The sequence below is a fragment of the Diceros bicornis genome, chromosome 20 (genome assembly GCF_020826845.1).
Source record: "Diceros bicornis minor isolate mBicDic1 chromosome 20, mDicBic1.mat.cur, whole genome shotgun sequence".
Lineage (NCBI taxonomy): Eukaryota > Metazoa > Chordata > Mammalia > Perissodactyla > Rhinocerotidae > Diceros > Diceros bicornis.
The window spans coordinates 4,402,945-4,417,973 of NC_080759.1; the positions used below are offsets into that span (position 1 = coordinate 4,402,945).

The following is a 15,029-nucleotide window of genomic DNA, read 5'->3' on the forward strand; positions in this document are numbered from 1 at the left end:
CACAGATGTTAGCTCAGGGCCAATCTTCCTCACCAAAATTAAAAAAAAAAAAAGTTCTCTTTAGGGGGTGATAATGAAAAAAATGGTTGAGAAACACTACCTTAGAGGGTTATAAAATAGGGACACATCTGACAGTGGATGGCTTATAGAGTGATGACAGAAGCAAGGATAGAACACTCAGCATAGTTGGGATGACAGTTTGTGCCTCAGTTTCCTTCCTTATAAAATCAGGATGGTTTACGTAATAGGGTGGTTGTGAGAGTAAATGAGATGATCCATATAAATCCATATAAAGTATTAGCTGTTGTTATCATCATCATCCCCATTTTATAAAAGAAGCAAAGGAAGGTCAGAGAGGGCAAGCCAATTGCTCCGGGGCACACAGCCTTGGAAGTGCCAGAGAGGAGCTCCGAGGCTGCTGAGTTGGCTGGGGGAGAACAGCATTCCCCTGCCGAGTCTGCCTTGTCCCTCCCTGAGGAGTTGATTCTGTCCTGGACGGCCCCACGAGTAGGCTACCTCTGCTGGCAGCCCTCATCCGCCAGCACCCGGAAGCGGGTTCTCTCTTGGCACTCCCACCCAATTCCGGAACGCAGGAGGTGTGCTGTGGCTGCAGAACTGGGCAGTCGCTTGCTGCCCCTGCAAGCAGAACTGGAGAAGGCAGGCGCTGTGCTCTGCTTTGTCCAGCCTCCTCTCACCTGGCAACGCTCGCTTTCTCTCCCTCCTCACTCCCTTGACCCCCTCTTCCCCTCAAAAAAGTCCTCAGGACAATTTGGGCAACAGCAGTCCAAATTAAAACGCACAAGTGTACAAACCTTTGGACCCAGCGTTTCCACTGCTACGCATTCTGGCCTCTTGAGAAAGTTGGCCAAGATGTGTGGGCGCGTAGGTGGTCACCCGCTGGGGAGGGCTTCACTCAGCCGCACGACGTCCAGCCTCCGAGGAAGGGGAGGCGGTGCTGTAGCTTCTGCCATGTAAAGAGCTTCAAGACGTTCGCTAAATGAAAGGTGTGGGCAGAAATAAAAGATCATCTCACATATAGATGTTGCCATATACACTTGTGCTGCAAAGAACCGAAACGAAACTGTTCGTCTTTTTGGAAGGAGGTGGGAAATTTCCAATTTTTTTGTTGTTTTCTTTTCTCTTTCTTTTAACCTTTTCTGTACTGTGTGGTTTTCTTACACAGTGCATGTGCATGTATACATGTTTTTAATGTTGGCAGACGATTATGGGAGATTTTAGGTTTCTTCTCTCAGTATTAAAAACCAGTGACACATTTTTTTACTCGACACACAAAAGCAGTCACAACATTCTGATGGGGGAAAAGGTCAGTGACAAAGCAGGTATAGAGTAAGATCCCATTTTTATTTTTAAAATTGGAGATAATAAGAAACTGAAATAAATCAAAATACTAACAGAGATTTTTTTTCTGAGTGGAAGTGATTTCTGCTGTCTTCTTTGGGTTTCTCTGTATTTTTCTGATTACATATTCCACAGTTAATGTTTGTACATCTTTTGTAATCAAATAAAAATAAATAGATGCCCAACTTTGCGAATGTGTTTAATGCCAATGAGTTGTACAATTTCAGGTTGTTACAATGGTAAATTTTATGTTATGTGTATTTTACCACAAAAAGACTAGTGTGAGAAAAGAAAGCAAAGGTGTAACAGACTTTTTCTGCCACAGGATGATAAAGTATGAATGAGACATGACACACACACACACACACACACACACACACACACACACCCCGAACCTGCCTCCAATTCTTGGTCCCCTCAGCCAGGTCAACGATCTAAATGGAAGTCAGAGAGGGGAAGAGAAGCTTTGTTGAGGACACTGGTGGAAATGTGATAGCTGAGGAGACCATGCTGTAAGTTCCTCTCTCCTTTTAGGGGGCAGGGGACAGAATGTTACATTTCACCACCAAGTCTAGCAAGGTAGATTTCAATGGAACCCATGGAGAGCTTTGAGATGTGTTCCCTGCTTTTGGACGGCAATTAACCCAGGCTTGAGAGCACTTAAAGGGGACATCTAGAGGATAAGATATGGGCTGACTGCGTAAATGCAGAGCCAGGTGCCTGCAGGTGTGTTGGGACCTGCCTGTGTGAGAGTTTCCTGAGCACCAGATGGGAATCACATGAGACAGACTTGGTGTGGGCCATCCTGGGTATAATCCAACATGGCTAACTGGCAGGGTGCAGAGACCTCAGGAGAAGGAAGCTGGCAGAGCCCTGCTGGCAGCCCAGGGGTTGAGGAAGGTGTTGTGAGCTATCACCAGAAGCAGAGATGCACATTCCAGGATCAAGGGAACTGCAGGGAAGAGGGAGCCTGCTGGAAACTGCTGGAGGGCACATGAAGAGTTAAGGAGTCAGTGAAGATTGTTGGCTTGAAAAGCCTCAAAATGAGTTTATTCGGGAATAACCAAAAGAATCACAATTCAGGATGTGCGTGCTGTGGCAAATCCGTATGCAAATCTGGAATACAAATGAGGGGATCTGCTTTTATAGAGAAAAAGGGGGAGTACGGAGGGGCTATTCTAAAGGAAAGTCCCTTGGGGGAAAGTGACAGTTCAGGGCAGCATCTGCTTCTCATTGGCTGAGCTGTTATGTTTCCCATTGGCTGGGCTGTTGCTGGGTGGGGAGAGAAATCTTCCTTCAGTAGTGAAGTAGTTTTGCTTCCTGTCCAAGATGCAAGCGAACTCTCTTCCTGTTTGATGTAATTGATGGTGTGATGGGGGTGAGAGCGCCCCCTACAGGCCTTCCTCACTCCAATTTAGTTAAGGTTCTTTTATTAATTTCCACAAGATCAAGAACTGTTCTATTCCCTTACCTCACCTCCCTCCTCCACCCCTCCTTAAACCACTTGGTGGGGGCACAAACAACAGCTGGTAATGGACAAGAGGGGACAGTAGGAGGCCCATGCTGTCCCCCTTCCCTACTGTATCATAGGTCCCAGCGGAGGGAGAGAGGGAACTGTCCTCTCCAAATTAAGTTCTGGACATTACACTTATTGAACTGAGACATTTACTATTTCCACTGTCGATACTACTGTATGTCACATGAAAAAAATGAGAGGAGAGCCATGGGGCCTGACAGCGTTTTCATCCAGGGCCAGAGGAAGATGACCTACCTTGAAAAATATACTGTTTAAAAGGATGGAAGTAAACAAAAATAGAACTGTGTTTGGTTTTGTGTGTTTATGAGGATATTTCTGCTTGTTCAGCAAATTACTCATGATATTGGGGAATAAAAAAACCCAACTCATTGGAGCCCCAAGTGTTATGGCGCCAGTAGATCAGGTTTTTGGGTGCTGTGACACTCAACAACAGGAAGACTCTCAAATACATCATGCTCAGTGAAAGAATTCCAGCTCAAAAGAATACATATGGTATGATTCCATGTATAAGAAACTTTTCAAAAAGACTAATCTATAGTGGGAGAAAAAAGATTTGGAGTTGCCTGGGGAGAGGGATGAGGGGATTAACTGAGAAGGTGAACAAGGGAACTTTGGGTGATGGAATGTTCTAGATCTTCATCGTGGAGGTGATTACATAGGTGTGTAAATGTCAACAATACTCATCAAAGAGTACAGTTAAAATAAGTACATTTCACTGTTTATAAATTATAGCTTGGCAAAATCGATTTTAAAAAATTTTCTTAAATACCACTGACATATTTCACACAACGTCATTTACCAAAAGCTGAAAAACTAACGAGTACTGATTAGGCTTACAAAATTAGGGCTAGGTATCCACTGAACTCTCAAAATATAGCAATAAATGAGAACAGGACATCCAAATGTACACAAAACACTCAAAAAGACGTCAGGTTTTATGAAGTGGGGGTTTACTCAAGCGCGCTTCACAGGTCTAGGGGGCCCAACGACGGAGAACCGGGAGTGGGCGCCAAAGCCGGAAGTGTAGCAGCAGACGGGATGCAAAGATGCGGCCGTGCCTTCCTGCCCGGGATGCACACGGGATGCAACGATGAGGCCTGCCCAGGCCCAGCCCGCAACCCGGAAGTGGGGCCGGCTCCAGCTGCCAAGGGCGCGCGCGCACCGCCTGGCTCGGCCAATCATGACGGAGCGAAGCGGGCGTTCGGGCGGAAATAGCCTTCTCAAACAGGAAGTGTGGCAGTTTACCTACGAACTGCAGGCGCGCGCCATGGCCGCCTACGAGCAGGTGCAAAAGGGGCCCCTGAAGCTGAAGGGCGTCGCAGAGGTCGGCGTGACCAAGCGGTGAGTCCCGAGGGCCCTCCGGGGCTTGTCTTCTGCCCCCTTAAACCTCCTCCCGAGACCGCGGGTTTTCGCCCTCTGACCCGCCGTCATCCCCCCTCCCCTCTCAGGAAAAAGAAAAAGAAGGATAAGGATAAGGCGAAACTTCTGGAAGCGATGGGAACGAGCAAAAAGAACGAGGAGGAGAAACGGCGCGGCCTAGACAAGCGGACCCCGGCACAGGCGGCCTTCGAGAAGATGCAGGAGAAGCGGGTGAGGCCGGGGCTGGGTCTCCGGGGTGGATGCAAGAGACTTGAAACGGGCTCAGCCCGGGACGCTCGAGGAGGGCGAGCGGTCAGAGGGGACCTCAACTCTGGGCGAAGATGCTGCGTGAGCGGGAGAGGAGGCGCCCACGCCGGGGGGCTCCGAGGACGGGAAGCCCCTCTGGCCGAGGGGTCGGCGCAGGGGAGAGCTGGATCTGGCGTCAAAAGGAGGCCGGAGCTGGAGCCCCGGGTTTGGGTTCCAGCGCTGTCTCTCATTTGCCCAGTAGCCCTGGGCCGGTGACCCATCGTTTCTCTGCCTCAGTTTACTCATCTGTAGGGGGCAGGGTAGTGCTCCTCCTGACAGGATGGGAACTTTGGATGCAGTGAGGCAGATAAAGCATTTGACATTCGGTCTGGCATAAAGTTAGTGCGCAGATGAGGTCAGTCGTTCGTGTTAAGTGCCACGTTCCCTGCTGTCACTCAGCACAGTGTGTTTCCACCATGCCTTTGTTTCACAGATTCAAACAGGTCGTATCTTGAGGCTCTGAGAAATTATTTCTCTTAATTACTTAATAAATTTCGGCGGTAGGGATAGGAGAGGTCAGCGTGGGATGGAGAAGCTCAGCCTCAGATGCTGGGGAGAGGGAATAATCAGTCTAGGTCAGTGGTTCTTAACTGGGGACGGTTCGTCCCCCACCTCCACCTCCAAGAAGACATTGGGCAATGTTTGGAGACTTTTTTGTCACAGCTCAGGGCTTGGGGTGGGGCTGCTATGGCATCTAGTGGGTCAAGGCCAAGGATGCTGCTCAACATCCTACAATGCTGGAGACAGCACCCCCTACAGCAAAGAATGATCTGGTCCAAAATGTCAGTAGCGCCCAGGCTGAGAACCCCTAACCCTGGTCTGGGCGATCTGGTCCAGGAACCTGAGGAAAAGGTAACTTGTTGAGTCATACAAAAAAGTGGGACTCACCGGCTTTGGCAAGACAGAGCTGCTTCCGTTCTGTCTCTGCCTCTTGTTGGTGGTGTAACTCTCGGCACATTGGCTAACCTCCCACACCTCAGTTTCTTCATCTGTAAGTTGGGGTGAAGGTCCCTACCTCATAGGTTTGTAGTGAGGACTTAACAAGTGAATGCACTTAAGTCCCGGTTATAGTCAGAGGCAGGGCTGGAATGTTACTCCGGAGCAGTGGGGGGTGGCAGAGAGGCTAATGCAAGCATAAGGTAACTAATAACAGTGGCTCAGAGTAGGGTAGTAATAGTGGGAACAATGGAAGGGGTCAGGTTTGGGCTAGATTTTGAAGGAAGAACAGCAGGGTTAGCTGATGGTTCGGTATGGGTTGGGAAAGAAGAGTCAGGGATGAACGAGACTTTTGGGTGGGTGAGTGAAGGTGCCGTTTACTGAGATGGGAAGAACTGCAGGTAAAGCAGGTTCTGAAGGGAGGGACCAAGGCCTTGGTGTTAGAGAAGTTAAGGTCGAGGTGCCTGTTTGAAAGCCAAGTGGAGAATCCTCATGGACAGTTTGAGATCTGAATCTGCAGTTTGGAGGAGAGGTCTGGGCCCTAGATGAACGTCTTGGAATTGCCATGGGACTGGATGAGATCCTCTGAGGAGGGACAGTGACAGAGAACAGGTCTAGGATCTGACCTCCGGTGACTAGAGGGTGGCAGAGAGGAATTTGCAAAGGAGCACGGGAAGGAGGAATACCAGGAGAGCATGTCCTTAGGAGCCAAGTGGAGAAAGTGTTTTAAGGAGGAGGAAGTGACCAGCCATGTCATATGCTGCCAGGAGGCCTCGTGGGTTGAGCACTGAGAGCCCTAGGTTGGTGTTTGGAATGAGGAGGAAGAGAGGCTGTTTAGAGTGGATCCAAGAGAGGGTGGGGAAAAGCAGAGGTGGAGACGAGGAGTAGCAATAACTCTTGGGAGATGTGCTGTCAAGTTGAACAGAGAAACGGGCCTGTAGCTGGAGGGTGGTGGAAGGTCAAAGGGAAATTGTTGTTGTTGGCATTCAAAACTGGAAGTACTGCTGCGGGTTTTACTTGATCCAGGAGAGAGAGGTGAGGTGTATGGGAGAGGAAGGAGGTGCGGGCAAAGCTAGGTACAATTGGGAAATGCAGATTCCCTCGTGGGAGAGTGTTGAATTGAGCGCAGTGAGCACAAAGGCTGGACAGCTCCTGGCTCCTGGGAGCAGGGCCCAGGGGTTGGGGCCTGGCCTGGTAGAAGGGATCAGGGCTTGGCATCTCCAGCCCCACCCACTGTGCACTCTGGTTCTCATTTTCTCTGTGAAGTGGGGATGGTGACAGCACCCAGCACACCCTGTGAGCTTGGTGCATGGAGTGGGGAGAGGGCGGGTAGAGCCCAGGCAGTTCCTTGGCATTGGTGACAGCTGGTCAAGTTGGTGTGACCCCATGTGAGGAGACCCAGGCCTCCCGTGGGCTCACGGAAGCAGGAAGAGAGGCAGGGATGGACAACACAGACACTCAGAGGGAGGTTCAGCCAGGTGTGAGCCAGCTGGATGTAGAGGGAGATGAGGAGGCAGCAAAGGAGAAGAGAGACAGGGAGGAGCAGCCAGGTGGCAGCTGACAGTATTCTCTCATGCTTCTGTGGTTTGACTGGGCTCAGCTGGGTGCTTCTTCTGCTGGCCTTGCTTAGAATCTGGTGCCATCAGATGGCAGCTGGGGCTGGGGTCCTCTGGAGTGCAACGGGGCTGGAACGTCCAGGATGGCTTTGTCATCACATGTCCAGTGCCTTGGTGCTCCTTCGGTGGCCTCTCTCCCCATCAGTCATCTCTTCCTCCAGGTCCTCTTCAACAAGGTCATCAGACTTCCTACATGGCAGCTAGCCTCTAAGAGCACAAAGCAAAAGCTGCCGTGTCTCCTTATCTCTTCCCCCAGTGTTGGCCTTACATTCTGTTAAGTAAACTGAGTCACAGGGCCAGCCCAGAGTCTTGTGCATTGAAGCAGAGGACTACACAAGAGCATCAATACTGGGCAGTCCAGTCCCAGGAGTGGGGAGGGGGCACCAAAGTGAGTTGGCCACAGTCACCCAGCTAGTAAGTGTCAAGCCAGGTGTGGCTCCAGATCTGTCTGCCTCTGCATCCTGCGCTCTTACCTCTTACCAGGGACCATCGGGTGTTGGGAATGAGGAGTGGAGCAGGTCCTGGTGCTGCAAGAGGCGTATTCCAGAATCACACTCATCAAGGACCTCGTAGCCCTCCTGGCACTGTGTCCTGTCACTTGAGCACCTACTCTGCAGCGGGCCCTTTACCTTCCTCCTTCCTCAGCCTTTCTTAAACCCCCCATGCCTTTCTTTTTCTGCAAACTGGGAATGCGTATAATTGCCCAAGGAAGCAGGAAGCACATGTAGAGCTCCCATCAGTCTGCTTGTGGGTATGTGCTCAGTTGGTGCTGGTTCATTTCCTGCCCCTCAGACCGGAGCGCAGCTGACCCGGGCTCCTGGTGGGATATGTTGCGGCCAGGCCTCCCTGTCAGAGCAGTCTGAGTGGAGCTGAGGCAAGGGCAAGGTGCACACCCTGAGACCTCTGGCCTTTCTAGGTGTGAGAGCCAGGCTGACTGGGGCTCCCATCTTCCATCCCGTGTTGGCCTGGGCTGCGTCAGGCATGTGAACTCACCTGTTTCTCTTCTCTCCAGCAAATGGAAAGGATCCTGAAGAAAGCATCCAAAACCCACAAGCAGAGAGTGGAGGTAAGTCATGTGCCCAGTGGGGAGATGGAGCCATCTAGGGCCCCAGAGGCTAGGAGCCTGGCAGAAGAGCCACTGGAGTGTTGGCGGGGAGGAGAGTGTACCCAACAGAAGTGACGGCTACCCGGGGGTCACTGAAGGGAGAGCCCAGGGTTCAGGAGTTTCTAAGGCCTGGCAGAGTGGCCTTGAGAGGAGGGGTGCTCTGAGGAGAGACAGGACGTGGAGAAGTGCGGTGGGCAGCACCACACATCCCTGATGCCCTGCGTGGGGCTGTGCTGACGTGGGCTTTCTCCTTTGCTTTCCCAGGACTTCAACAGACACCTGGATACGCTGACGGAGCACTATGACATTCCCAAAGTCAGCTGGACCAAGTAGCCTCCTGGCCCGGGAGGTGGAGTGGCATCAAGGGGAAGCAGAAGGCGAAGTTGGGGTTATGTTTGGTGCCTTTGGTATTTTTTAGAAACATTCTTTTACACACACTTTGCGTCCTCTGTTGAGACAGTGCTTTTCAAAGCAGTGTGCCCTCATTCTAGACCTCAATGAAAGTAAGATTGCCCTTTTACCCTATTTTGGTTTCTCAGTAGAAGATAAACGTTTTCAGTTTGGACTGGAAATTTTTAAGAGTTTACCCAGAGATAAAGGTTATTTCTATGTAAGTGCTGTGGAAAAGCGTTTTTGCCCCTGAGTTGCATGTCACTCTCTCTGACAGCTGGCCAGCTCTCTTTGCCTGGATGAAACTGACTCCATAGGATAAGGAGTTAATGCCAGCAGGCCTGCAATGCAGCCCCTTGTGGGGCCCTGCATTGCCTGCCCTTCCAAGCTCCCTCTAGCTTGGGGCTTATGCTGTTCCATCCAGGGCCTGGGGAAGCCACTGGCAGCTTCGTGGCCTGCAGACTGCCTCCTCAGCCACCTGGCCAGTGAGACAATGCAGCCTGGGAAGCAGAACAACTGTCTAAGGATAGAACACATGCCTCGTCCCTTTCTGAGCTGAGCTGGTGGCCAGCATTCCTCTTCCCCAGTAACCCTATTTCAGACATGTCTAGTGAGTGTTGCCATGGATATTACTAATCAAGCACAGCATTCTTTGTATTGGAACCCAGACACAGCCTGCCTCACTACCCTCAACCCTGGGCTCCAAGCTGACCCCCCGTATTTATTCAGAGTTGGCACATAACATGGAACCTATTGGGCATTCCTGGCCTAAGGACACCTCAGGGGTGACAGGAGCAGGGCAGAGCCCCGCACAGACAGACGGGTAGGGGTGCAGTCAAACGGGAGGACCCAGGTTCTGGTGCTGGAGAGCGAGGATCTTGGAGGGCCTGCGTGCACCCACCGGCTGAGGATGGAACTGCTTATGCTACTGTGAGAACTGACGCACACAGTGCAAGAGGACCAGTCAGAATAGAAACATCGGGTGTTGGGTCTGGGGCTGTCACAAGTGAACTGCAGAATAAAGCAAAAACCAGTTATGAAATGTAAGTCTGAGTGTCTTACTTATAGGCTGTTAGATTATCACTAGACACGCTGCCTTTTAAGGGTTTATCCCATATGAAGAATGTGCATACTGCGAAACGACTCTTCACCCTCAATTTGGAAAAATTTGGATGATGTGTTTCTACTTGTGGTTCGTGGCCCACTTGAGAGAGGTGACATCCTCTCATTAGCAGTGGCTCCTTTGGGCAGATTCCCCCAGCGTGCCCCAGCATTGGGGTCAGGGCTTTTCTATCCCTGAGCCAGCGGTGCAGGTCTGTGAGCGTGATGTGGTGCTGGAAAAGCCTGTGTCAGTACAGTGGAAGATAGACATCCTAATTCTGCCTAACACACCACTCCAGAACAGAGTGGCTTACAACAGGAGTTCTCTCTCCCGATTCTGGGGGTTGACAGTGCTCATCTGGGTGGGTCTGCTCCCTGAGGTGTAGCTTAGTACACATGTGTAGCTGCATTGGCTTCCTTGGGGCCAGAAAGTCCAAGATGGCATCTCATCCCCCAAGACTGCTCTCCACATAGCCTGTTCCATTGGCCAACACAAGTCACGTTGTCAAACCCAGAGTCTCGGAACTACACAAGGGCATGAAGACCAGGAGGTGTGGTTTATTGGGGGCCATCACTGTTACAATCTACCACAGTGGTTCTCAATTTATGCTGTATGTTAGACTCTCCTGAGAGCATTAGGAACCACTGATGCTGCCTGGGGTGGGGTTCGGTCATTGCGAGTTTTCAGAGCTCTCCAGGTGACCTTAATATGCAGCAAAGTTTGAGAAACCCTGGTCTACCACAACAGGTATGGTCTTTTCTGAGATGTTGCAGAGGTCAAATCTGGCTTATACATTACACATAAATGCCAAGGATGAAATTCAGATGTGACTCGAATTCCCCCACTTATGGAGAAAAGGAAGTTACAAGTAATTTAAGTGTGAAGAGTGTTTACCGTGGTGGTACTCTTGGCACTTGGGAATCTTTGTTTCCTCAAAAGACTTGTACAATGTCTTCCCCCCAGCCTCCTTGACAGAGGCACAGAGCAAGGCTGAAAGGAGATGCTCTGTAATGAGAAGAGTCACCTTTCCTGGGTGGCTTTTCTTTTTGCCTTATAATTTTTGGCATTTACTCACTTTTTCTTCAGTGAGATGTACAGTTTTGTAATTTAAAAAAGACATGTTTTTCTAAAACATTGCAACAAACTGGGCAAAGTATGAGGCTAGGTACAATAGGGTTTCTTACCCAATAATTGTCAAAAGGCCTCCATTGGCTGCTTTGTGCAAGAATGCTTCCAGCCCAGGATTTACTTGGTAGTCTTCAGATATTAGTTTTCTTCTCTGGATTTTCCTGCACTTACATTTATCCTAAGTGGAGGATCTATTGCAAATGCCATCTTTCAGAGCCCCCAAACAGAGATGAGTGAAAGGCAGGCAGCCTGAGTAAATGGTTCTGATACTGCACGGTTGGGATCCCCAAAGCAGTGTGATGGTTCATTGGGACAGAATGCAGACATTTCTCCACAGCCTGAGTGTTCATAAAACCAAATGAGATATTCAATTGATTAATGAGAGGTCACGATTTGCATTACCCACCGTGGGCACTAACTACAGAAATGAAACACGTGCTTTTCGCCTAGGTTCAGTGGGGGGAGGTTTTTAGGAGATCATTCCAAGCAATAAACAGGCACGCCTGTTCACTGACGAATGTTGACACTGACAGGTGACAGATAGTGACTGTTGATAAGCCTTGACTGCCATTCAGAGAGTCTGACCTCTTTCCAAGTAACTACCTCCTTACTTCTCCCCATACAGCATTTCGCAATGGCGACTGTATATGATTGTTTCCTAGACTCCCCCACCAGACTATGAGTACCATAGGGCTGGGCCCTAGGTGGGTTCCACCACCGGGATCTCTCACCTAATTTGGCCCACAGCGGGGTTTCCAGCTGCCATGGCTTCGGGGCCCAGGCGGGAAGCTGGAGGATGCCCTGCTTCACTCGGCCCCGCCCGACCTCGTCCCTCTGGACCTTACTTCCGGGATGCTTGAGGCGGAAGCGGGAAATAAGAGCACGTAGAGCGCACTGCGCCTGCGCATACTCCGCCCTGCGCCCGCGCACTCCTGGCCCCTCCTCCCCGACCGGACCTAACGGTCCGCGCGCGGCTCCCCGGACCGGAAGTGGAGGCGAACAGTGGCGGCTCGCGCCCGGCCTTGCTCAACGCCTGGCGGTTGCCGCCGTCGCCGCCGCCCTCGGCCGCTGCCGAGGCTTCCCGCACCGCCATGTCCGCCAGCGCCGTTTACGTGCTGGACCTGAAGGGCAAGGTACGGAGGGCTCCCCACCCTCCCCGTTGCCAGGCAACCGGCGGGGGCCGCGCCCCGTGGGGACCCACCCTGTTGCTTAGGGACGGCCAATGGGACCCAGCCTGGTCTTGGGCAAGGAAGCCAGTCGGCCTCGCCTGAGGGCCGCACCCTGTTGCTAGGTAACCAGGCAGGGTCGTCTGTCCGCACCCTGTTGCTGGGTAACGCGGTGGGCTGCCGCTGTTGCTAGGTAACCGGCTGCACGACACCCCTGACCCCCGTGGGCTGGGGGCTCCAGTCTCGGTGGGGGCCCCCGGAAGACCGAGGCCGCGGCGAGGGCGGGCTGCAGCCGGCGTCGAAGCTGCGCGACCCTTGGCCCGACGTCGCGAGGCGTGACGAGGACAGTGTGCCCTCGGGCCAGTCCCGCCCTCTCAGGGACGTAGCTTCTGCTTCTCTGGCGAGTTCTCTGTGCCGGTCCCTGTAGGTATGTCTTAGCGTTCCTTCGTTGTGACATTGAGTGACAAGGATTAGGTGCGGTAGGTGGTGGCAGCGACACTTTACAGAGGGAGAAAGTGAGGCACAGAGAGGTGACGCAGCGTGCCCAAGGTCACACCGGTCACAGAGAAGTGACAGGTCTAGGCGTCGAACCCAGAATCATTTGTTCATTCAGCTGGTGTCTGAGGAGGACCTACTAAATGCCAGGCAGGTCTCTAAGTCTGAGAGGAGGGATCTTGACGCCTCTCAGAAGTGGGCTGCCGCCCTTCCCCAAGTCCATCCTGGCTGGAAGCAAGTGAGGATCTGGCCTCTTGCACCTGGGAGCAACAAGTACAGGTTCAACAATGTTCAACGCGTCCCACATCAATCTGGGAGGAGACGTGGGTGTCAGGCCCAGGTGGGGCAGGGAGGAGTTAGCTCAGAAGCAGTGGGGTGTGAGGAGAAGTGGCTGCCCCTTCCTGCCCCACTCCCCACCCCCAGCACTTCCCTGGAGTCCCCTGAGTGGGTTGCCTGCCTTGGATGGCACCCAAAGTCAACATCCAGTGAGGCCCAGTGCTGGGCTTCCTTCCCCCCACCTTCTTAGAGGCAAGGAAAGACACAGGGCAGGCCAGGGGCGGGGTGGGTGCAGTGTTCCCTGAGTCCTTGTAGCACGTGTTCTTGCTTCCACCCCAGCCACCGTGTCCTTAGAGGTCCCAAAGGCTGCCTGTCTCCAATCACTCGTTCCTTCAGCAAAGATTTCACGAGCTCCTACGTGCACTGAGCCGCATGCTGACCATCTCGCGGTGACTGTGGAGTCAGGGCTGAGCTCAAAACCCAGCTTTGCTGCTCAGCTGTGTGACCTCAGGCAAGTGCCTGCTCCTCTCTGAGCCTCACTTTCCTCATTAGTCAGAGGAGGCTTCCGTGGCATTATTGTGTGAACTCGCTGAGCCGCGCATGAGAGAGGCTCAGCAGCACCCAGGGCCCACAGTCCGCGTTAGACCCTGTGGGCCTCACGTTCTGGCAGGGGAGACGTGTGGAAGCAGCCGCATGGATCCAGACGGTCAGATCCGGTTAGCCACAGGGCATGGACAAGGCCCCAGGGAATGCAGTTGCCTAACCTCAGTTTTGGCTGGCAGAAGGAGAAGTGGTTACGGAAGGCTTCCTGGAGGAGGGAGATGGGGGAGCTGGAAAGGTGACCAAGTGGCAGACAGGTGGACAAGGAAGCATCTCAGTGGGCCCGAGGGGTGAGGGGCAGCCCACTGGGGCTGGCAAGCAGGAAGTCCTACGTAAGGCTGGAGCCTGGTGGATGGCACCAGGAGGGCCATGGGTGTTAAAGGTGTCCGGACAGGAGAAAGGGCCAGAGGGGACCACTTTGATCCCAGGAAGGAGGAGCCACCGCAGGGGGATTGTAGCCCGGGAGAAGCAGGATCAACCTGCCTTTCGGGAGGCTCCCGAGGCAGCCGGGGGCTCCCTTCCCGGCCTCAGCAACCGTCATGCCATTTATTATTCCACTCCCCACGGACCTCATGTTTTGGAAGTTTGCCTCATGCGCAGACTGCGTTTAATCAGAAGTAAGGTAATGGCACATCAGGAAATTCACTACCACACAGCTCTCTGCCAGCCAGAGCCTCTGATTACCAAGGAAACCAGCGTGGCCACGTTCAGCTGACAGAAAGCCCTCCGTGGACACTCCTCCGCCCTGTCTTTCTTGTTTCTCTGCAGCTGCTGAGGCCACTAGCACACTTCTCAGCAGGCTTCCTTCGGCCCCCTGTTTCCCTCACTGTCTGCTGGCCCCTCCGCTGCTGCCCTCCCTTTGGATGCTGGCCCCTCAGGCATACTGTCCCTCTCCCGGGGCAGGCTTTGATTCACGTCAGTGTGCCGGTGACTCTCAAATTTATACCGCAGTCCAGGGGACTTATCTGGAGATCTGCTGGCCTCGGAGACACCTTGGAAGTCCCACAGCCACTGCAGACTCTCCCTCCATCTGCTCTCTCTCCATCTCGGCGAGTGACACTGCCATCCATGCAGCTGCCCACGTTGGAGCCCTGGGCGTTATTCCTGCCTCCTTTGTCTCCTCACCTGCATGCTCACTCCCCAGACGTTGACTGAGCACCTGCTGTGGGCTGGGCTCTGTTGTCAGTGCTGGCACACAGCTGCGAACCAGACGGAAGTGGTCACTGTTCTCTGGGAGTAGTAGACTCTGGTAGAAGTGACAGACAGTAAATGAGGACACAGATAAACATATGATGCAGTGGTGATGTGGGCAGTGAAGGTAAAGTGGAGTTGGGGGTCGAGAGGGATGGGATATGATCTCTCAGCCAGGGCAAGCAGGGAGGAGGTGCTGTCTGAGCTGAGGCTTGAGAAATGAGAAGAGCCAGCCCAGGGCATTCTGAGCAGAGGGAACTGCAAGTGCAAAGGCCCTGAGGCAGGAACAGGTGTGGATTGCTCAGAGGCCAGCTAGGAGGCCAGAATGGCTGGAGTGGAGTGAGCCCGGGGAGTGTAGACATTGGAGGCTTGGAGGGGCTGTGCAGAGCCAGACGGCCTGGGGATGGCCTTGCAGCTTGTTCCCAGCATGGGGGAGGCTGGGATAGACAGTGGTTTCAGCAGG

General features: G+C 52.7%; 2 protein-coding genes across 2 annotated transcripts in view; both read left to right on the forward strand.

The window, feature by feature from the left end:
- The first annotated feature begins 4,133 nt into the window (after positions 1-4,133).
- FAM32A (family with sequence similarity 32 member A) lies at positions 4,134-9,655 on the forward strand. Its single transcript, XM_058563608.1, has 4 exons — positions 4,134-4,237; positions 4,345-4,486; positions 8,126-8,179; positions 8,483-9,655. The coding sequence occupies exons 1-4, from the start codon at positions 4,164-4,166 to the stop codon at positions 8,549-8,551; spliced, it is 339 nt and encodes a 112-aa protein (XP_058419591.1). The 5' UTR covers positions 4,134-4,163; the 3' UTR covers positions 8,552-9,655.
- A 2,197-nt stretch (positions 9,656-11,852) lies between these two features.
- Positions 11,853-15,029, forward strand: part of AP1M1 (adaptor related protein complex 1 subunit mu 1) — a 28,595-nt gene continuing 25,418 nt past the window's right edge. The window contains exon 1 of the mRNA XM_058563607.1: positions 11,853-11,971. Within this exon, the coding sequence (XP_058419590.1) occupies positions 11,930-11,971 (42 nt within the window). The 5' untranslated portion in view covers positions 11,853-11,929. The remainder of the gene's footprint in view (positions 11,972-15,029) is intronic.

Excerpts from the sequence above, each read along its gene's own strand:
- FAM32A (XM_058563608.1), top strand. The coding sequence starts at position 4,164 with ATGGCCGCCTACGAGCAGGTGCAAAAGGGGCCCCTGAAGCTGAAGGGC. Across the intron at positions 4,238-4,344 it reads GAGGTCGGCGTGACCAAGCG|GAAAAAGAAAAAGAAGGATA; the intron begins GTGAGTCCCGAG and ends CTCCCCTCTCAG. Across the intron at positions 4,487-8,125 it reads AGAAGATGCAGGAGAAGCGG|CAAATGGAAAGGATCCTGAA; the intron begins GTGAGGCCGGGG and ends TCTTCTCTCCAG.